Below are 22,418 nucleotides of genomic sequence, written 5' to 3' on the forward strand. Positions count from 1 at the left end.
GCGACCTGCAAAGTGGCAGAGCTGCTCCAGGTAATTAAGAGGAGGTGAAAGGCAGATAATCGCAGAGGGGAGCCTGGCAGATCACGGTCTGCGGACCCCGACAGCGGCCACCTCCTCCCAGTCCCTTCAAGGACTGTGCTTCACCCTTGGATGCTTCTTCTTCTTCCCCTGAAAGAGTCCGAAGCTTACAATATTTCAGGGTCCGCTGCTTTCTTTTCCTGTTGCCCAGTCAGATTTTGTCAGGAGCTGCTGCAGCTCAAAACAAACATTCCCCTTCCCGCACGCCTGCCCCAAGCAAGTCTAAATCAGGCTTCCATATTCTTGGCTTGCTATTGGCTCTGGTGATGACCAACAGGCTGGCAATGAAACAATGTGAACTAAGATGGACAGATGACACCCCCCCCCCCCCGCCAAGCTTTCTGTGTACAGAATCATTTCAGGAAAAGTCACTGAGGTGTTTTAATATGCCACAGGCTTCTTCCACAGCTATGCTTCTGGAAATATTTCCACTCTTGTATCTTCTGTTTGTCCCCGAGAAGAAGTTGGATTTATATTTTCCCCTTTCTTCTCCTGTAGGAGACCCAAACAGGCTTTCAAACTCCTTTCCCTTCCCCTCCCCACAACAGACACCCTGTGAGGTGGTGGGGCTGAGAGAGCGCCGAAGAACTGCGACTCGCTCAAGGTCACCCTGCTGACATGTGTTGGATGCGTACAGGCTAATCGGAATTCTTCAGATAAGCCTCCGCAGCTCAAGCAGCAGGGAGGACGTGGGCATGGGCAGATGTTGAGGGAAAGAATCTCAACAGGAAAAGTGATGCTTCTCTCAATATGGCAAGTGTACCGCAATCCAAGGGGAAGCCAGTGTGGTGTAGTACTTAAAGAGTGGCAGACTCTAATCTGGAGAACCAGGGTTCGGATTCCCCCCTCCTCCACAATAAAGCTTAAGCTGGGCGGCCTGGGGTCAGTCACTGCTCTTCTCCTAACTCTCTCAGCCCACCCCAATGGCAAACCACCCCCAAACATCTTTTGCCTTGAAAAACCTGTGAGGTCATCATCAATGAGTCAGCTTCGACTTTGATGGCGGACACACGATGTGATCCCAAGTTTCTCTTTCTTAAAGCCAAAGCGACATGGGATGCTGGACATCCATAAATGACACACCCTCCTCCAGGGGCATACCGCCCAGGGGGACGTTTGGGGCCAAATGTCCTCGGGTTGCAGTTCTTTAATCACGTGGGGGGCATGGAAAATCGCCTCCCCCCCCCTTCCCTGATGACCTGGTGCAAAAAAAAAGTTTGGTTGTGGTGAGGGAGGACGGCTAAGGCCCATATGGGGGAAGGGGGAGGGAAGGAAAACTCAGATTTTGCAATGGGCTGATTTTCCCTAGATATTCCTGTGCCCTTCACACCAATAACACACAAAACAGAGCTGCAGAAAACACTGTTGCTTGTGTTGCCTCTCCTGACAAATTGGCCCATACATCTGCCTCAAGTCTGGTTTGAGGAGGAAAAAAATGTGTTATTTGTCTTTTGTCCCATTGGGACAGAAAAGAACACTACAGAGGGATCCAGGGAGGGTCAAGTTAACCCATGCCCCCCCCCCCCCTTACCACTGTGGCCCTGATCCATCATCATCATCACATACACACAGTTACTTTATGCAGCTAACTTGCGTGTCTGGAGATTTAACTTCCTGTCCCCAGCACCAAATGCAGTTTCCTCTAAAACGTAATGGGAATATTGGACCCATTCAGGTGGGAGGATGAGCTGAAAAATCAAACCAGCTACAATATCTTTCATCTCGGTGAGCTGAGAGCAGTTATTGGATAAAAAGGCTACTCTTCTGAACATCGCTGGTATCAGAAGCACAGGAAGACACGCTGTATCCTGGAAGCCACAGACCCCAATGCTATACTCGGGTCAGTTCTGTGACAAGAAGAACTTTTCAAATTAAATCTCGAAGCTGAGAGGGGTCAAGCGGAGTTGGCAAACGGCCTGACCTGTCAGGGCTTTCTCTTTAAGAGTTTCAGCGTGGGAGCTGAAGAGTCGGGGAGCAGGAGGAGAAAGTTCCTCTAATCAACATGTCTCTGACATTCACTGTGATGGATTGTATTTGCCGCCTGGCTGTGGCGTGGCATTTCAGATGCAGAGATGCACCCGTGCATTGTTTGCGGGAGGGAGGGGGTCAGCTGGTTTGACAATATGAGGTTTTCAAGATAATATTGTGTTGCCACAGGTTCCCCCCAAAAATGGATTGGAGTCAGGGAAGGTAAGCAGACCGCTGTGGAGAGTCGGAGCTTGGAGATTAAAATGTTCGAAGATGCCATGTTAGGCCACCGCTCCAACCACAGTTAGAAAGCTAGTTCTCTAGGGCTCAAGCAGGGAAAAGGTCAATTTCTAATTTCAAAAGAGGTGATAATCTAATTCGCTGCTCAAAAAAAAAAAAAATCCCTACAGAAAAATGATATGACCAACTATAACCCTGTCTGTAATCTGACAGTCTGGGGCAATACCACGCTAGAAAGCGGTAGCAAACCAACTGGCGGATTTTCTTGGGTGACTCATCTGTTTTAGACTTTTGGACCAGGTGATGGGATGGAGACAACTCAGTATGCCCTTCCTCTCATTGGAAGAACCACCCTTGAGTTAAGTGCTTCGCATCAGCTTTTTTCTACAAGAAAACAGCAGGGACGGAAGAGGAAAAAATTCCCCCTCCATCTCCCCACGCCATCTCTCCTCTATGATAAAGAAGAGTTTGGATTTTATATCCCCCCTTTCTCTCCTGAAAGGAGACTCAAGGTAGCTTACAAGCTCCTTTCTCCCTTCCTCCCCCCACAACAGACACCTTATGAGGTAGGTGGGGCTGAGAGAGCTTTGAGAGAACTGGGACTAGCCCAAGGTCACCTAGCAGAAAATGTAGGAGCAGGAAACACATCTGCCTCCCCAGATAAGACTCCACAGCTCAAGTGGCAGAGCAGGGAATCAAACCCGGTTCTCCAGATTAGACTGCAACTGCGTTTCCAACCACTACACCACACTGGCTCTCCTCCATCTTGGCAGCTACATTTGCAAAAGTTAAAAAAAGAAGTCTGAAATAAAGACGGAAGGAACTGTGATATGCACTCAGCGCCAGCCACTGACCCTCCTGGCTAGGTGTGCTCCCCAGAACCATGTGGGTATTGCCTGCCGTTATGCTTCACCTCTGATTCTGACCCATCCAAAGGCTTCTCACTGAGGGCCATCACGCTTTCAGCCAGCACCAAGTTCCATTATACTTGTGCCATAGATGTCCTCGCCAGAATAGTGTAATCCTCCTCCTGGGCTCGGGCTAGGAGCGTGGGATCTATGGGTAAAGAAAAATTAAACGAGGAATGTTGCTGCTGCTTCGTTTTATCAGAGGGAACACTTGTACTGTAATCTTTTTTTATGCTGTAGGAGAGAAAAAAACCCAAGCTCCCTCAGAGGTATTTGCAGTTCAGCTCTTCTTTGGCTAAGATACCAAACCCTGGCTGCGAGGGGATGAAGAACCCAGATCCTCACAACTCATTTTTGCAAACGTGCATTTTCTAACCTTCCTACTAGCAAGGAGAAGTTTAAATACCTCGAGACTAATAAACACACCAGATGCAAAGCAGAAGGTAAAAAAAAGAAGCTGAAATATTTTTCTTCTTCACGGTTCACTGGGTTTTCTATATTATCGTAAGGTTGCTGTCTGAAGCACAGACGGAGGGTCGGATGGTTTCAGAGGTGAGCCGTGCTGGTCTGCGGTCGAAGAGATTGATTCAAGTCCAGTGGCACCTGAGAGACTAACACGGTTTTCAAAGCTCTTGGCTACGGAAAGCTTTGATTTTCCAAAGCTTGGATTCTCGAAAGTTTGTACCCCGCAAAACTTGTGGGTCTCTCAGGTGCTACTGGGATTTCATCCAGGTCTAGATCGAGGGATGTAACTGTACCTCTCTATTCTGCATTGGTTAGACCTCACCTGGAAAATTGTGTGCAGTTCTCAGCACCGCAATTCAGGAAGCTGGAACGGGTCCAGAGGAGGGCAACCAAAATGGTCAAAGGTCTGGAAATTCATGCCCTATGAAGAGATACTTAGCGAGCTGGGGATGCTTACTTTGGTGAAGAGAAGGTGAAGAGGTGACATGATAGCCATGTTTAGATATTTGAAGAGATGTCATGTTGGGGAGGGAGCAAGCTTGTTTTCTGCAGCTCCAGAGACTAGGATCAAGAGTCATGGGTTCAAGGTGAAGAGGAAAAGAGATTCCACCTAAAAGCAGGAAAAACCTCCTGACAGTAAGGGCTGTTCAACAGTGGAATGAACTACCTAGAAATGTGGTAGAGTCTCCTTCTTTGGAGGTTTTTAAAGAGAGGCTGGATGGCCGTCTATCAGGAGTGCTTTGATTGTGTATTCCTGCATGGCAGTGGGTTGGACCTGATGGCCTTTGGTGTCTCTTCCAACTCTATGATTCTAACAGTGTTTGTTTAAAGGGCTACTAACAGTCAGAGACAACAGTCAGGAGAGGAGAAGGTCTGCAGACAGCTGGTGTAAGGAGCGAGGATGATTGTGATGGAATGGAGTTTGAGATGGACTGTAATCAAGGTGTGAGCTGGATGAGCGTGGAGTGCCAGGATTTCTCTCTCAAAGGATCTTTAAGGGGGCAGGCCCACTGGTTTGCCAAAGTCCCTCCTTGGCCTACATCTGGGAACACCTTGTAGCTAAAAAGCAAACATGTCAAGAATCCATGGGACGTCTCACTGCTTGGGAAGCAGGGAATTACAAGCATACAGAAAGTTTTGCAAAGTCACCAGACTTGGGTCTAGCTGTACTACTGCCAAGCAACCAGGCTATCAGACTCAAACTAGACCTTTATTAGGCATCAGAAAAGAAAATGTATAGTATGCGCCAGATAGGGTTTAACAGAATAATACAACTGGTAAAAAGAAAAAAAAAACTATCAGGAATATACAGACATCATTAATACAAGGAGGAAAGCCCAGACAATTATTTCAGGGTATTAACCAGGAAATTGGCCACCATTTCCAGTATCTCGGGGTCATGATTATTCAGGAGATAGTTCAGTTTGAAATTTGGAGAGACAAGACCTGCCAAAGTTGGAGCCTTCAGAAAAAAGCTAGGTCTAAAATCTGTAAATTTTAGGCAAGCAAGCAGAATATGCTCTAATGGCTCTACAGAGGTTGGGCAATGTGCGCATTGGTGTAAAGCATCTGGTGTAAAGATGTCATAACTCTCTCAGGAGATATAGCGAGAAGAAATGTGTTGGTTCTTGCTCTGGTGTTTGCCCATCTCAGCTTGGGGTCAAACAGTACGTTAGGTAATCGGCTGTCCTACATTTCCCAGGTAGGGTATCAAAGTAAAAGGGAGAACAGAGAGTCCTAGCTTTACCAATTAGGAGCTGATATTCCAGGCTGGAATCTTTTTGGGTGACTTTTATGTTCTGTTTATTTGGGGTGGTGGGGATTGCCGTACGAGGCGCACTTCTGACTTGTATAAAAGAACAAGGTGCTTTAACTGGTTGAGTTCCAAAAAGCCCAACTATCCCCAATTTATATTTTTGTTATTTCTTGAAAAATCCTGACTTTGCCCCAAGGGGCCCAAGATGTTGACCAAACCATCTCCCCTGCAGCTTTGGTTCTTCTAACTGCTCTATAAAACAGGTTTACTCTTTCAGAGTGAAGGTCCCAAGCAATGGCTGTCCTTGTCCAAAGATACGTTGCTGTTTCAGCCTGTTGTAGTTTGTTCTGGAGAGATGTTTTAATAAGCCTTTTTGTAAACTGTCCCTAGTCTTGGATGGGTTAGAAATCGGAATAAACAAGCACATCAAAACACACCACTTGATAGTAAGATTACCACGGGGGCTTTCTGCAGATTCTTTGCACGCCAGTGTTGTGTTTGGCTAGTTTCTAAGTGCCGACGGCCACCTCTCCCAGCACGACACAGAACAGGGCCGGCCGGCCGGCGCCTTCTTACCTCGTCCCGTTCTTCTTGGAGAAAGTGTTTTTGACGTTGAGGTGCCGGCTATTGAGCTCCAGGGCCGTGAAGCCCCCGTTATCCAGGTTGACAGACTCCTCCATGTTGGAGACATTTTTTCCTGGGGACAAACGGCGACAGAATGAACGCAGGCAAAAGCCCTGCCCTGGCTCTGCGTGGAGACAGAGAGAGAACCGCCATGTTCAGATAAATCGTCCTCCTTTCATCACGAGATCCATCTTATTTCTGCAACACGGTGTGTCACAGGAACAGTGCGGCACAACCAAAGCAACACATTTTATCAGCATTTCTCAGCAAATGGCCACAGCTAGTATTCCCCCGCTCCTGTTATTTTTCTGGTGTGTGGGAAGGAGGAAGGCAAGCTTGCTGGCCACATATGGATTTTTAAAAAAATCAGGCTGAGGAGTCTACAACAACATTTAAAGGAAACAAGATTAAGTCCCCTGATGCTCTCCCACCCCGGATTAGCAGCTTGGCCCCCTATACACCCTGAGAATACAGAGAAGATCACAGTGCTGGGCTTATTTATATTTTCTTGCAAGGAAAGCCGCATTGATTTCAGAGGGATTTGTTCCCGAGCGAGAAGGTTTTAGAAGTACAGCTGTGAGGCCTGACCCAAAAACCTTCCCCAGGTTCAATGTGTTTGTGTGTGTGTGTGTGTGTGTGGGGGGGGGGTTCCTTGTTCAAGCAGGAATAGGACAGTACCCTGAGGCAGCAGTTCCCAGCCTTTGGTGACTCACAAGTTCAAATGTACTTGGTCTGGTCACCCATCCAGGATTGTGGATTTCGGTTCTTTGGCCCCCTAGCAAACCATGACTTCAGAACCCACTGGGCTCAACATTCCATTTTCTACACACACACACCCCAACCACACGTTTTTGAGAAACCAACAGACACTGCACAAAGGGTGCAGCTGTTCCCACTGCGAATCCCAAGCAAGTGGCATTTCGACATTCACAGCCTCTGCATACAGAGATGATGTTCCAGCCTTTGACCATCCTCTCCTTCTCTGAACTGGGTTTGATTCCCCACTCCCCCTCCACCTGAGTGGCAGAGGCTTATCTGGTGAACCAGGTTTGTTTCCGCACTCCTACATTCCTGCTGGGTGACCTTGGGCTAGTCACAGTTCCCTCTGAACTCTCTCAGTCCTACCTGCCTCACAAGGTGTCTGTCGTGGGGAGAGGAAGGGAAAGAAACTTGTAAGCCACGTTGAATCTCCTTACAGGAGAGAACGGTGGGCTATAAATCCAAACTCTTCTCCTTCTCTGTGACTCCTAATCCCCTCCCCCTTCCCCAGGTCCTCACTCACTCTCAAGACCATCAGGACATATTTTACATTACCAACATGTAAATGCAGTGACAAAACAATATTGGCTAATGTATGACCCTGGATACCATTTCCAGGGAGAGACCTTGGTTTCCAAGATAGAACAGAGACCAATGGAAAGGGCAAGGGTGGCTGTTAGGGTGGCCAACCAGCCACCCCCTTGCAGGGGTTTCGTGACACACCTTTGAGTCCCAACCCATTCACATCCATAGCCAGAGATGCGAGGCCAAACACAGTGAGTTTTTGTGATGTATTTCTGCCTCTGCTTCTGTGGTCAGGATTATTGCAGGGCTGAGGGCGGAGAACCGGATCCCCGTGGCAAGGAAGAGATCAGGCTGTGAGGTGTAGGGGACAGGATGGCTGCTTCAGCAGTTTGAAAGAAGGATGCCAGCAGCTAGATAAAAGAGTCTGGGGAAGAACAAGATACAAATTCTGGACTGGTTCAAGTGGAAGGGCGGCATCCGAAATCCGCAGCAAAACACATTCATTCCTACGCGTCACTGTTAAAGGTGAAGACAGGGCAAGGGCGTGCCAAGCTCATTCGACAGATCTTATACCCAGCGTACTATTCGCTCAGGCGCGTAAGGGCCAGATAGCACACTTGGGATCCAAGACCAGCAGTGCAATCCTAAACATATAAACTGTATTTGGGGGATCCACAGTGGAATCCTAAACAGTGTTATATGCTTCTTGTAACTCTGCTATGACCACTGGAGTCAGTGAAGGTAGCATCCTTTCACGGACTTCTGTGACCTGATTGGACCCCATCAGAATATCCTGGACAGAATTTGCAACGATCAGCCACTAGAAGGCTTGGCGGTCTGACCTTTGCAACTCTGCAGACCAAAGGGCCTGTGGGCTGCGTACTGTGGTTGGCCACCTCCTGGGACCTGCAGTCCAAGCCAGCATGGTGTGGTGGTTAAGAAAAGAGGGATTCTAATCTGGGGAACCAGGTTTGATTCCCCACTCCTCCACCTGAATGGCAGAGGCTTATCTGTAAACCAAATGTGTTTCTGAACGCCTACATTCCTGCTGGGCGACCTTGGGCTAGTCACAGTTCTCTCTGAACTCTCTCAGCCCCACCTACATGATGTCTGTTGTGGGGAGAGGAAGGGAAATGAGTTTGTAAGCCACCTTGAGTCCCCTTACAGGAGAGAAAGGTGGGATATAAATCCAAACTCTTCTTCTTGTTCTTCAAAGATGGCAGGGTAAGGAAGTCTATTTATTTACAGTGGATGGCATTGGGCGGTTTTCCATTTGCTGAGTTTCTAGATAGTTTAGGCCTCTTACAGACTACATCATAAGAGGGTGGGGGATTTGACTGTCTGGCCGCCTCGCCATGCAGACCTTAAAGGGCTGGTGCTTGTTAGCTTTAAGGCTTTTCATGCGGTGCTCCACCAACCCAGAGGCCTTGGTCTGCTCTGAATCTCTTCCGCTTCAGGCAGGTCTTTTATCCCCAACTTCAATGGCAAAGTGGCATTAAGGCTTGGTGCGAACGGAGCTTGGTGCAGGTCAGGCCTGCCTTTTCATGCCTGTTCTCCAGACACAGAGCACAAGAAAGGAAGGAGAGATTTGTCTATACACCATGCACTGGCCTTGTAATAGCATTAGCTTGGTAAAATGCCGTGGCATTCGTATATTGCAAATCCCACAGGAGCGAAAACCTGATTTACTAACTTCTTGTTAGAAAATAATTTATACCGGGGGTGGGGGGGATATCCTTTCTTTGAAAGTTGAAGTCTTCCAAGACTTTCTGGGTAGGCCCCCCCCCCCCCCCCCACATTAAAAACAGCATCACAGAGGTATGTAACCAGCGCCTGCCAAATATTGATTTCGAGAACTGGGCTCTTGGCATCAAAGAGTTAACGCCACTGTCAAAGTCGCAGGCAGGTTTATTGAAGCGGCCTAGACGCCAGCACTTGAAAGGACTCGGATGCCTCGAGAGGAAAGGGCACAAAATTGATTCGAAAGGCTCCCTCGGCAGAGTTCAGGGTCTGAGCAATGAATATTTAAACACATCCTGCAAGAGACCAAAAGTCCCCTTTTCATAGCAGGGAGGAGGCAGCCGTGGAGGCTTTTGTAGGCATCCCCAAAGAGGGCCTTTGAAAAGCCAAAAGACTAAGAGTTTACAAGGGAGAACAGAAGTTATAAATGGAAATGTAGCCCTATAGCGGGTGGGCCCTGGAGCACCATGTAAGTTTAGAGTATGACCCTAAACGGAGCTACCGACAATGTCTACAAGGGAGTTAGAAGGGTGCCACTCGAACAGTCCAATCCTAAACAGACATACGTCAGGCAAAAGGGTATTTCCTTACATGGAACTGCCCAGAATGTCATTTTGAAAGGGTCGTGCAGGACGGCGAACAGGCACGTGGTGATGCAACCAGGCACAAGATCTGTTTTGTGGGCCGAGGGCTGTCTGGGATAAAGCAAAGACTCCTTTTGACACATCAGGGCTCACAACAACTTTCTGAATGTGTAAGTGACCGCTGGGCCTGAGCTCTGCAAAGCCAAGGCCAACAGATGGCACGGTGCAACTGAAATATTCAGAAGAGGGAAATGGTGACTCTTGGAGGCTGTCCTCCCTTCAGACAAGAGGTCTGAATACACGGAATACACTCACCCGTGTTGCAGTTTTTGTATTTTTTGGTCTGGCTGTGCAAGATGAGCGTGAACACCACGAGAAGGACGAGAATGAGGAGGCACAGGATCATGACAATCAGAAACCACCACTCTTCATAGAAAGGGGAGTCTAGCTGAGCTGCAAGAAAGGGACCGACAAAATATTGAGGGTTTATCGTGGAGACAAATGCTTCTCCGCCGTTCCCTCCCGTACCACACTCCCTGCCAACATTTCCTATAGGAAGCCGTTTTGGAGGCAGAAAAAGACAGGCAGGCAAAGGCATTTGTGAAGCTGGTCAAAAGGTGTCTCCCCGTATGAAGTTCGGCAGTAATTGCATCACCTTTCCTCCCCAAGGTACTGGGCCAGAGAAGCCAGCTGTTATTAGCCAGATGTAGGGACCACGTGCGGCTTTTCCTACACCAACTACAGAGCTACCAATATGCTTCTGAGCCCAATTCTAAGTGCTGGTTATTACCTATAAAGCTCCTCATGGCATTGTGGCAGGTCACCTGAAGGACTGATTAGCATGGTGGAGTCTTCTCCTCTGGAGGTTTTTAAACAGAGGCTGGGTGGCCATCTGTCAGGAGTGCTTTGACTATGTGTTCCTGCACTGCAGGGGGTTGGACTGGATGGCCCTTGGGGTCTCTTCCAAATCTATGATTCTAAACTTGCCCGTTTACTAAAATTATCTGGGAAGGGCTCTCTCTCCATCCCATCAGTACATCTGGTAGGGACCCCGGAGACAGCTTTCTCGATGCGGAGCCGAGACTTTGGAAAGCTTTTCCTACAAAACACCGGCTGGCTCCTCTCTTGCTCATCTTCCTCCGTCAGGTGAACATGTTTTAAACATCTAGAGTTTAACAAGCAGCAATTTAAGTTTTATAGGGGCGTTTTATTGTAGGCTTGATTTTTTTACAGTATGGTGTGATTATATTGCATTGTTAAGAGTTCTGCTGTTATTGCATTATATTGTATTTTGTAAGCTGCCTCAAAGAAGACTACGGAAAGGTAGGGTATAAATATTTTGATAAATAAGATAATATCAGACAGCAGCCACAAACATCTGTCGTGTCTTATAGAGGGCAGAAACAGGAGGCGAAAAGGATGTCCGAAGGTGCCGGAGAAGACTCCCTACAGCTGGCTCCAGCTCCAGCTGAAGGGGTGTCAAACTTGCAGCCCTCCAGATGTTCATGAACTACAATTCCCATCAGCCCTTGCCAGTATAGCCAATGCTCATGTTGGGAGGGACTGATGGGAATTGTAGTTCATGGACATCCGGAGGGGTGCGAGCTAGAGCCAAACAATCATCAAAACGACTGTAGCAAAGCTGAGCTTTAAAAGTCACCAATTTCCTCGAGAGTCGGCGTAATGAATTGCCAACCAACAGACAGGGGTCGTTCTGCAGAGCTTGGCCCCCTGATCCCTCCTGCTTCCCACAGAAAACGGCCAATTTGATTCAAGCATTAGACCATCAGAAAGCAGTGGTTTAAATAGCTGCACTCAGGCCAAGAACAAATAATTGAGCAATTTATTTGCAAGGAACTGCAGGTGCCCCCTGTGAAGCTACAAAATGTCAACTCAGGAATAATGCCCCTTTGGTTGAAGCCACAGGAAGGAAGACCCTGACTCTTTCTGAAGTTTGAGCTGCCCTCCAATTTGGAGGGGCTGGCTAGGCCAGGCCAGAGCAGGGACCCGAAGATAACTGTGGTGCTGATGGCATTTTATTTCCACTTCCAACGACATCCCTGCTAAATTGTGCGTCTCGCACCAGGAGCAAGGCAAGAAAAATTGAAATAGCAAGGAGCTGCCGGGCCCGCAGAACGCTTCGACGTCCCCCTCAGGTGCCGAGCTTTTGAACCATGAAGATTTTTGCAAAATGATTTTTTCCGCTTCCCCCCTTTTGCTGAGGCAGCAAAGCAGCCTGAGAAATGCCTCCCTGAAGCGACTCGGAGGAGTCTTGTAAGGCGAGGTTTCAGCAGTGTGTCTGACAAGCCGACAGAGTCCCTGCATCAGCAACGGGCCGCTGATGTCTGGTTTCTTGGGTGATCTGTACAGACCCCCTCCCCCCCAAAAAGAGACAGCCTTCTAGACTCTGGATCGGAGGTCAACCACAGTTGCCTGGGCAGCTGTGCCCTTTCTGGTTAGGAGAAAACAAGTAATCACGTTCCTTGCCTGATAACTACGACAATCCTCTCTCAGTGGGGCATCTCTAGTAAGCACTGGGTAGTAACAAGTGCAATGGTTGGAAGAGGCCAACTAGCAGGAACACGTTTCTCTCATTTTGCCTCAAATGCCTTACATACAGCATAGCTGTCAAACTCAGGACCTCCAGATGTTCATGGACTGCAATTCCCAACAGTCCCTGCTAGCATGGCCCATTGGCCCTGCTCGTATGGGCTGATGGGAATTGTAGTCCATTAACACCTGGAGGGTCTGAGTTTGACACCTACGCCTTAAAGGAACTGGATCCAGCCTAGCTTCAGGAACACGTCTTCTGATACCCCAAGGAAGCTCCTGATGGACAGTAGAAGACAAAAGACAAGCAAGACAAGTCTTCTTTCCTCATGGAGCACTGGGGTCACTTGGCAGAGAGAAAACGGCAAGGGTTGGTCTTGAGAGGCTGCGGCTCGTTGGGGTGGAGGTCTCTAGTCAGAGCAGACAATAATCTTCCTCGCAAAACTAAAACCAGGAGGCAACACTGAAAATGCTGGGGGAGGGGGGAGAATTAGGACTAATAAAAGGAAACATTTCTTCCTGCAACGCATTGTTGGTGTTTGGAATATGCTGTCACAGGAGGTGGTGATGGCCACCAACCTGGATAGCTTTCAAAGGGGCTTGGACAGATTTCTGGAAGAGAAGTTGATCTATGCCTACCAGTCTTGATCTGAGATTGCAAATGCCTTAGCAGACTAGGTGCTTGGGAGCAGCAGCAGAGGCAGCCGCAGTAGAAGGCCACTGCTTTCACATCCTGCCTGTGAGCTCCCCAAGGCATCTGGTGGGCCACTGCGAGTAGCAGAAAGCTGGACTAGATGGACTCTGGTCTGATCCAGCAGGCTCTTCCTGATGTTCTTATATTCTTAATGACCTTGAGAGAGGACCACTAAGATTTAATATAAGGTTGCCTGCGTACACCATACAAAACGTGAAATGGGATATCTGGGGCCGTGTGCAGAAGAACACATGCCTGCAGCTTGTCTGTCTACTGACTCACAGGATGGATCCTTTCATTTTCTGTAAGGCTGGGCCATGTCCATGTTGAAGGGGTTTTGTACGTCATTGCTCCAGTGATGTCTGCAAACACAGCCGCTGTACTGTTCCACATAAAGATGATAGTAGATTGTTTATTCCTCTGCCACATTACAAAGCATGCTACCCAGGCAGACGGAAGCCATCCCAAGTCAGGACAGGTGCCTAAAACACTGGTCAAATCCACTAATGGGGCAGACAGGAACTTTTGCTTGCAAGAAAAGTTCCTGATGGGCAGACGCCTTGGAGGGCTGCTGGCAACTAGCACCAGCTGTGCCAAGCGGCACTGGTGAGAATGGCATGCCCTGCACCCAGATTTGCCACAGTTTCAGGCCCACACTGAGCTGGTCCTGCAGCCATGGTTCACTTGGGACTTCCCAATCCATTCCCACAAACCTGATACAACTGCAGAGGGGGCGCTGGGTTCTCCGTAGCCAAACCGGTTCACGGCCACCACCCGGAATTCGTAGCTGACTCCTTGCTTCAGCCTGTCCCGGCTGACTGAGTAGGAGGTGGCACTGCGAGGGATGTCCTTCGCAAACAGGTCCCACAGCCCTTCGTCTAGGAGAAAAGGAGTCTTGGTTAGCCGGGCTCCCACTATCCCTTTCCCAGAAACAAGAGCAATTTTTTTTCCCCGCTGCCTTCAGACAAACCCAGTCTTGTTCAATGTATTGCCAAAGGAGTCAACTGGTTGTGGTGGGTTTTCCGGGCTGTGTGGCCGTGGCCTGGTGGATCTTGTTCCTAATGTTTCGCCAGCATCTGTGGCTGGCATCTTCAGAGGTGTATCTCAGAGGGAAGTCTGTTACACAATGCACTCAACCACACCTTTGCATAGCAAGTTCCACCCAAACGCTTATTGATTGGTTTTGCACCCTGGGACATGGACAATATATATCCCACTAAAAACATTCCCTTCTCACTGGACACAGTGTATAGCAGACTTCTCTCTGTGATACACCTCTGAAGATGCCAGCCACAGATGAAGGCGAAACGTTAGGAACAAGATCCACCAGACCATGGCCACACAGCTCGGAAAACCCAACGCAACCAGTCTTGTTCATTGCTGCCGATTTCAATGCAAAAGTAAGCATCCCATGTGGGCCATTGAGCAACCATTCAACCAGTGAATATCTACTTCCCTGTGAAGGCCAATGTGCACATTTGGTTTATCTTGCTTCTAGCAGAAGGGCCTGCCAAAGCATCATGGTTTGAGGCCCTCAGTATCCTGGCACTGAAACCTTCTTGACCTGCTAACTATCACGAGATGAAGGGTCCACTATTCCCAGCATGAAAGGCCCGTTCGGCAGTTCGAAACGAGAACACCAAACATTTCTCCTTGGAGAACTGTCCCGGAGGCCCCTTCCGCACATGCAGAATAATGCACTTTCAATCCACTTTGCAGCTGGATTTTATGGTGCGAAATGGAGAAACCCACTTGCAAACAATTGCAAAAGTGGATTGTTATTCTGCATGTGCGGAAAAGGCCAGACTCTCTTCCGTTGTCTCAAACCATCAAGTACCTCCCCAAATGTTAAGATGGGCATCTCGCTCCTGCAGTGAGTCTGTGTGCTCCTAGAGGGTCTTTGCAGCCCCTTTGGCCCGTGATCCTTTCGTTTTGCAGCCAGTGAATTGTAGCAGAGCGATTTATTCATTGCCACAAGCCTCGCATCGATCGCAGAAGCTGACAATTCCCACATTGCCCATTTGCTGATCAAAGCAATAGGCAGGTTCCTCCGGTGGACTGAGTGTGCCAGCTAGAAACTTTATTGCTTTAGCCGGGTTATAGGAGTACAGAGGAACAATAAAACGGGCCATTTCTCGGTCATGTTTAAAAACCCAGACCAGTGCATTACGTGTTAGCATAGATCAGGCTATAACAGGATGCCGGGGTTTATGCATCAGGATATATGGTTATAATGAACATAAAACCTGCAGTAAAACATGGAGTTTTGTTTATGTGTTCACAATTTTTTAAAAAACAACGTAATAAAGGAGCCTTGAATTTGGTTTACTTGAAAGGGTCAGAGTAGGTGTCCAGAGGGAGGGTGGAGTACATGAAGACAAATAAAAGCTTTGTTTTTTTCTGCACAGCTTCCTTGGAATAAATATGACCTGTTTGTGTTAGTTAATGCTGAGGAGAATTCCACTTTGGAGCTTGCCCCATGCGGTGGCTCCCCACTGAAGCAGTACTAAGCCCCTCCCAAAAGAGAAAATATAATTGGTGGATTCCATTAGAAGACGAGGAGGAGGAGTTTGGATTTATACCCCCCCCCCCTTCTCTCCTGTAAGGAGACTCAAAGGGGTTTACAATCTCCTTTCCCCCCCCCCCCCCCCCAAAACACCCTGTGAGGTGGGTGAGGCTAAGAGAGCTCTGAAGAACTGTAACTAGCCCAGGGTCACCCAGCTGGCATGTGTTGGAGTGCACAAGCTAATCTGGTTCCCCAGCTAAGCCTCCACAGCTCAAGTGGCAGAGTGGGGAATCAAAAACCCGGTTCTCCAGATTAGAGTGCACCTGCTCTTAACCACTACACTACGCTGGTTCTTAGTCAAGTGGATGTGAATCACTGCTTTTGCCAAAGTGGGTTTTCCACCCATTGGTACCAGATATTGCTACCACTCCGCATTGGAGAAGTTCTCCCCCACACGTCGGCAGCTGTACTTGCAGCCAACCTCATTCGCGACCCCAAGTGCCTGTTCTTTGTAGATCTTTCTCTCGCTCAACCTTTCCAAGGGCAGCAAAAGCTGTCTGCTTTTCAAATGGGTATTCGGAATAGACTCCTGCTGAGACTTTTCCTCCTTGATGTTTCACATTTTGCCTTCAGCCAGCCGGAGAGCAGGAGGAATGCGCTCATGGAGTCCACCTTAGCCCCTGTTGTGGGTGGCTTTTTTTATCCACCGAGTGTTTTTAATTTGTTCCAGACCTTCGCTCGGACCAGGATTTAGGCCTGGAGCCTGTTGCCAAGGCTGGGGGCTCAGTCAGAGATCTTAGGAAGCAACAATGAAGATTTCTGAGCCAGGGTGATACCAGGAAAGGATCCCAGGAAGAATATGGATGTTTCACTGGTGTCGCCGGGGCAGAATTAGGGTTTGACTGCAGACTACAGTTGGGTGTGTTGTTGTCGGATGGACTACAATCTCTTGGGAGCAGCAGTGGCGCAGTGGCTAAGAGCAGGTGAACTCTAATCTGGAGGAACTGGGTTTGATTCCCTGCTCTGCCACTTGAGCTGTGGAGGCTTATCTGGGGTACAAGATTAGCTTGTGCACTCCATCACATGCCAGCTGGTTGTTGAGAATTGCAGGGGTGGCTGCTTGTGAGCCACAGAGTTCTTCTCTGACACTGCACTACAGGGATAATTTTTGCACCTGGGACACGTGCGAAATGGCCTTTTGTTTGCGGAGACTGCTGGGGAAGTATTCAGGCATTCATTCTGGATCACAGGGAACACGCTAATAATGCTTTCCATGCATGGCCATTGCAACGGCTTTCCTTCCTCGAAAACGTTGGTTCAAAAAACATTTTTTCAAAAAGAACATGTACCGCAAAGGGAATTTCCTTCACAGGATTCCCCCCAAAAGAGAGGTTCCTCTTGACACTTTGTAAAGATGGCTCAGCATGCTGAGATAGCTCTTCTCACCCTTGTGTCCACATGCAAAAAAGCATTGGTTATTTGTGCAGGACGAGGCGAGGTTTGCGATGTGAGATTGCCCGCCTGCCTCACAACAGAGGCGCAGAGACTCCCCATCAATTCTTGGTTAATGTACTGTGAGCTGCAGCCCAGCTGGCTTGGGGGTTTGGAGAGGATTACTCGCGACTGCTTTTTTTCACTTCAGAAACATCTGTCTCTTCCCTTCCCTTCCGATCGCCTTGATTGGGCCGGTGGCTTTGGAAAGGAGTGGAAAATATCGACCCTAAAAGGGAAAATTGCCTTCTTGAAAGGGAAGAAGAAGAAGAAGAAGAAGACAGCCTTGGGAGCATCTTGTTATTATGAATGGCTCGCTGCTTCCTGACCCATCCTCTCTTCCTGTTGACAGCAGGAGAAAAACCGCTAAATCTTTTTCTGAGCCTGCCTTCCAGAGTCTGGACTGTGCGCTTGCTGGTATGGCCCCAGAAGGCAAGAACTGGTCCTAGCAGGCGACGCCTCCCTCACACCTCTGCTATGCTCCTGGTTTATGCTTGCCTGCAATCCCTCGGAGGTGCGTGGCCGGCACTCGGAGCCGCAGGTGCCAGAACAGATGGGGCCCCAGCACAAAATGTGCCATTTCACAGGCAATTAATCAGGTACTCGGGGCTGAATCAAACTGTCAGTCAACAAACATGGCCTCCGAAAGCCCCAATGGCCTGGGCTGGGAGCAGCCGCCTGCCGTCCCATTGAGCAGGGCCAGCAGAGGTCTCTGAACTACCACCAGCGATTCTCCACGCGGCGCTTCGTGCGGAAATGTTTTTGCCCTGATCGCACGCCCGTCAGCGAGGGCGGCAGAGAAGCAAAAGGTTTCCCCTGTGCCGGGGCGCGACAAGAACCAAATTAAAATGTTAATTTATTTGTAAGAAGAAAAGGTTGAGGCTGGGCACGGGCCTAACGAAAGGACGAGGAAGCGAAGGCCATGGCTGACAAACTGTCAACGCTGCCGCCTGCCTTCTAAAGGACGGAAGGATGGAGGAAATCCCTCTGCAGCAGGGATGGGTCATACTGCGCCTTGAATTTATCGGCTTTTGCTGGCTTGTGTCCGTGTCCAGGGCAGAATAAACAGGAACTGTAAAAATGCTCCTCAGAAGAGTAGAAAGGTTCCTTGGGAGCCACAGAAAACACAGTTTCCACTGAGGCAAACAGACAAATGATTGGTTGTGGTGGGTTTTCTGGGCTGTGTAGCCGTGGTCTGGTAGATCTTGTTCCTAACGTTTTGCCTGCCTCTGTGGCTGGCATCTTCAGAGGTGTATCACAGAGGAAAGTCTGTTACAGACTATGTCTGCCCACGGTCTGTTACACACTGTATCAGCCCACAGTGGCACACACACCCCGCCATTGCCTAATTGGACGGATAGCTGTACGTCACCAGCAACAGCGGGAAACTTAAACTCGGAGTCACCCCCTGTGCTTCCCCACTCCCCCACGTGCGGTGCTCAATGATACAGGAACCTAAATAACGTGCGCAAAGGAGGAAGGAGAGCGGCAGAATCGAGGTCGCTGCATTGTTGCTGCTTAGGGAGTGGGGAATGCAGCAGACCCCGGAGTATTAGCCGTAAGTACCGCACAACAAAAGGTGAGTGGGGAAACAGCCTGAGTCTCCTATAGGAGAGAAAGGGGGGGATATAAATCTAACTCTTCTTCTTACTCTATTTCATAGGTGTTGAACTCACGGCCCTCTAGGTGTTATAGATTACAGTTCCCATCCCCTGCCAGCATCAGGGGATGATGGGAACTGTAGTCCATAACATCTGGAGGGCCACAAGTTTGACACCTATGCTCTATTTCATGGTGCATTGCAATTCCAGGTCTGATCAGCACAACAGGAAGGGGGGGTGGTGGAGGAGAAAGCAGTGCTTAATGCTTAGGGTAATGAGGCCTGTAATAGATGACAGCTGAGATGTGAAACCCGAAGGTAATAATAAGTTGTTTAAATATTGACAAGGTGTTATCCCTTTCCATTTGCCTATTAAGGTGCCTCGGTTATGGTAACGGACGCAGGAAGCTCCTGCCTCCCTGGCTTTCAAGGCAGAATTGGCCGTGCTGCTCAGGGGTCAGCGGCTGGCCCTTTCAAAGGTCGCAGGCAGCACCCCGTGGCTGTCCAGTAGCCAAACGCGCTGCGCATAATCCCCAGCATTGGATGAAACAGTGACTCAGGAGGAAAGAGTCTGCTGCTGCTCTCACTGAGCTCTGAATCCGGAGAGCAAAATCCTTCCAACAGGCAGGAAAAAAAATAATACCTAGCAAGACACGGGGTGTTTTAATGAAGCCAACGCATGAGCGAAATAAGCCGGGGTTCCAATTAATATCCTCCCCTTTGCCCGCATCGGCTTTCACGCTCTCTGCGGATTCTGCCACAATGAAGAGGAGGAATCCTAGCGCACAAAAGGCCCTGGTGACTTCTTATGGCAGCTTGAATAGGATTAAAAATAATCTGCCGCAGAATTAGACAACTCCATTGTGAGACCTGGTGAGCAGAAGCGGCGAGGGGCTGGCTTCTTCCGCTTGTTGGCAGGTCCCCTGGGGTGGGGCCGGCGCAGAGTGAGGTGGGGCGTCCCAAAGGTTCCTTGGAATGACTCTCTCTGCCAACCCCTGGGCCCAGCCAGAAAAGGTGTGATGTTATTTGACAGTAGGCAGAGCTCAGGAGTGCCTGATGAGGTAGCTCCATGGATGCTTTGCGCCACTTAACTTGTGTTTTTCAGAACATCCGCAAGGCATAATCCTCCAGATGCTTTCTGGAGTTTCCTCCAACCTTTCTAAAACTAGCTTGGTTCCTTCCCTTCCCCTCCCAACAACAGTCACCTTGTGAAGTGGGTGGGGCTGAGAGACTTTGGAGAGAACTGTGACTAGCCCAAGATCACCCAGCAGGGTTCATGTGGAGGAGTGGGGAAACAAACCTGGTTCACCAGATTGCAGTTTGCCGCTTTTAACCACTACACCCTGCTAGCTTTTCTGAACACCTGCTGATCAATGTGGGATCCACTGTGTGTCCTCTTTCACTGGTCTCGTTAGAACAAACCAGAGTTATTGGGTTTGCCCAGGAGAGCTTCTTGATGGATTCTACCCCATGAGTCATCTTCATCTCTTTCTGCCACCCTTAACAGCATTCAGACGATGTGCCTCTCTCCAGCGGGGTGTAGTGGTTGAGAGCAGGTGCACTCTAATCTGGAGAGCCAGGTTTGATCCCCTGCTCTGCCACTTGAGCTGTGGAGGCTTATCTGGGGAACCAGATTATCTTGTGCACTCCAACACAAGCCAGCTAGGTGACCTTGAGCTAGGCACAGTTCCTCGGAGCTCTCTCAGCCCCACCCACCACACAGGGTATTTGTTATGAGGGAGGAAGGGAAAGGAGATTGTCAGCCCCTTTGAGTCTCCTTACAGGTGAGAAAGGGGGGAGGAGATATAAATCCAATCTCTTCTTCTTCTTCTTCTTGTGATGTGAAGCAACTTCCTCTGGCTATGGCCAAAATAATTTTGCATGTCACAGGGAAGATGTGGGCTGCGGGTTCCTCCTTCAGAGAAATGAGAAGCACGAGAAAGAACCGTCTGGTCTCCCTCTCCAGAGAGCATGCCTGCAAAAGGCAACACATCTTTCACCGGGTATGATGGATGGATGGCCTGTCCCTAGATACCCCTTGTTTTATTCCAATCGTTAATTTATTTAAATGGATGAGAAAGTTGGTTACAAGCTTCGGTGAGCTCGTTTCGCCGGGAAACGGTGATCCTTGAACAATAAGCACATTTCATTAACTTTGTTGTGAAAATTGTTATCGGGGCTGCGTTGTGGAAATCAGGGGAAGGTAATGGAGTAATGGGTGATGAGCACCAGAATGGAAAAAGGCCTGTCCTCAGCAGGAATCAGAATTTGTTGCCTTAGGAGTTCATTTATCTGAGTGACTTTGGGGAGACAGTCAAAACACGTCATGAGTTCCAATAGATGGCAGTGAACAGGGAGACTTTTCGTAGTGTAGGGAATGCGTAATAGATTCGTAAGGTATTTGGAGACAGAGGAATGGCCCTTCAAGATCCCTTAATCTTCACCTAAAGAATATCAGGGAGCTGGTGTGTGGGGGATGGGTGCGGAAGGGATAGGACTATGCCCAAGATCCTGCAGAGCCACTGACAATTGGAGTAAATACTGAACCAGGTGGCGTAAGCATCAGGAATTCAAATAAAGCCCGCCGGGCGCAGTGGTTAAATGCAGGTGACCCAGCATGGAGTAGTGGTGAGGAGCAGGTGCACTCTAATCTGGAGACATGGGTTTGATTTCCTGCTCTGCTGTGGAAGCTTATCTGGGGAACCAGATTAGCTTGTGCACTCCGACATATGCCAGCTGGGTGACCTTGGGCTAGTCACAGTTCTTTGGAGCTCTCTCAGCCCCACCCAACTCACAGGGTGTTTGCTGTGGAGTGGGGGGAAGGAGATTGTAAGTCCCTTTGAGTCTCCTTACAGGAGAGAAAGGGGGATATTAATCCAAACTCTTCTTCTACGGGTTAAAACTTCTATTGGAAACAGAACTGCCTGCTGCACAAAGGCCAACGAAAGAGAATTACCGGCAGAAGTAGCAACTAATATGCAGGTGCTGGAGGGCAGGTCCATCTAACAACCAGGGGTGTTCCTCCCTGAACTGGTAAATTTTCCTAGAGATTTGAGGGTAGTGTCTGAGGAGGGTGGATCAGAGAGACTGGCAGCTACAGAAAGGAACTGAAATGTTCGTTCCTAGAGCAACCTCAGGAAGCTTTAACACTTGGAAGCCTGACCCTCCCCAGGGAAGGCCACTCTCTGTGGCCAACACTGAGCTTTCCTTCAGGTAAGTCGGAAGAGTTACTCCACCAGGTGGCCATATTTCTATTTGAAAGCCAGCTTGAAGGAACCACCCACCCTCCTACTGTGACCCCAGAGAGAAATCAAGGTCCACAAAAGTATGAAAGAGGGAATCATCTAGACGCCAGCATTTTGGAAATTGCTGAGACAACATACGATGACGACATACATGCCCCTCAGCTTCATCTTTGCCCCTAAACTAGATTTTCTGATAGTCTTGAGGCTCTGCTTTCTCACATGTTGTTCAATACAGCTCAGGAAAGGCTATGTTTGGAAGGCCAGATGTTGAACACGCAAATACCTGAGGGTCTGGTTTCTATGACGTAGCCAGTGGTGGGCGCGTTCCCCGAAATTCCCTCGTTCCAGTAGATAGTCAGGCCAGAGGATGTTTTTGAAATCAAGACGTGTTGAGGGGGACCAGGCGACCCTGTGGGAATGGAACAGCAAAGATGATGTAGCGAAAGGCTCTTTTAACGTTGATATCATGCACTCCAGTTACTCCCGAGTTAAGAGATCAAAAATAGGCATAAACTGATGGTAAGGATAGTAGGGAAAGAGTTGCCTGCAGTGAAAAGATAAGGTTTGCTAGACTTAACATTCTTCTACTGGCTACTCACAAGGGAAGATTTGCAAATATCCCGTACAGCGAGCCTGCCCATGTTCACAGGGGCATGTAGAGACCACCGTGCATGTATTCTTACAC

The 22,418-nt window shown here is 48.9% G+C and overlaps 1 protein-coding gene across 1 annotated transcript in view; it reads right to left on the minus strand.

The window, feature by feature from the left end:
• Positions 1-5,935: 5,935 nt before the first annotated feature.
• LOC125431404 (protein sidekick-1-like) overlaps positions 5,936-22,418 on the minus strand; it is a 19,155-nt gene continuing 2,672 nt past the window's right edge. The window contains exons 2-5 of the mRNA XM_048494168.1: positions 22,017-22,142; positions 13,605-13,769; positions 9,963-10,100; positions 5,936-6,112 (exon numbers count right to left, since the gene is read on the minus strand). Of these exons, the coding sequence (XP_048350125.1) occupies positions 5,988-6,112; positions 9,963-10,100; positions 13,605-13,769; positions 22,017-22,142 (554 nt within the window). The 3' untranslated portion in view covers positions 5,936-5,987. The remainder of the gene's footprint in view (positions 6,113-9,962; positions 10,101-13,604; positions 13,770-22,016; positions 22,143-22,418) is intronic.

Source organism: Sphaerodactylus townsendi, linkage group LG04 (genome assembly GCF_021028975.2).
Source record: "Sphaerodactylus townsendi isolate TG3544 linkage group LG04, MPM_Stown_v2.3, whole genome shotgun sequence".
In the NCBI taxonomy this organism is placed as follows: domain Eukaryota; kingdom Metazoa; phylum Chordata; class Lepidosauria; order Squamata; family Sphaerodactylidae; genus Sphaerodactylus; species Sphaerodactylus townsendi.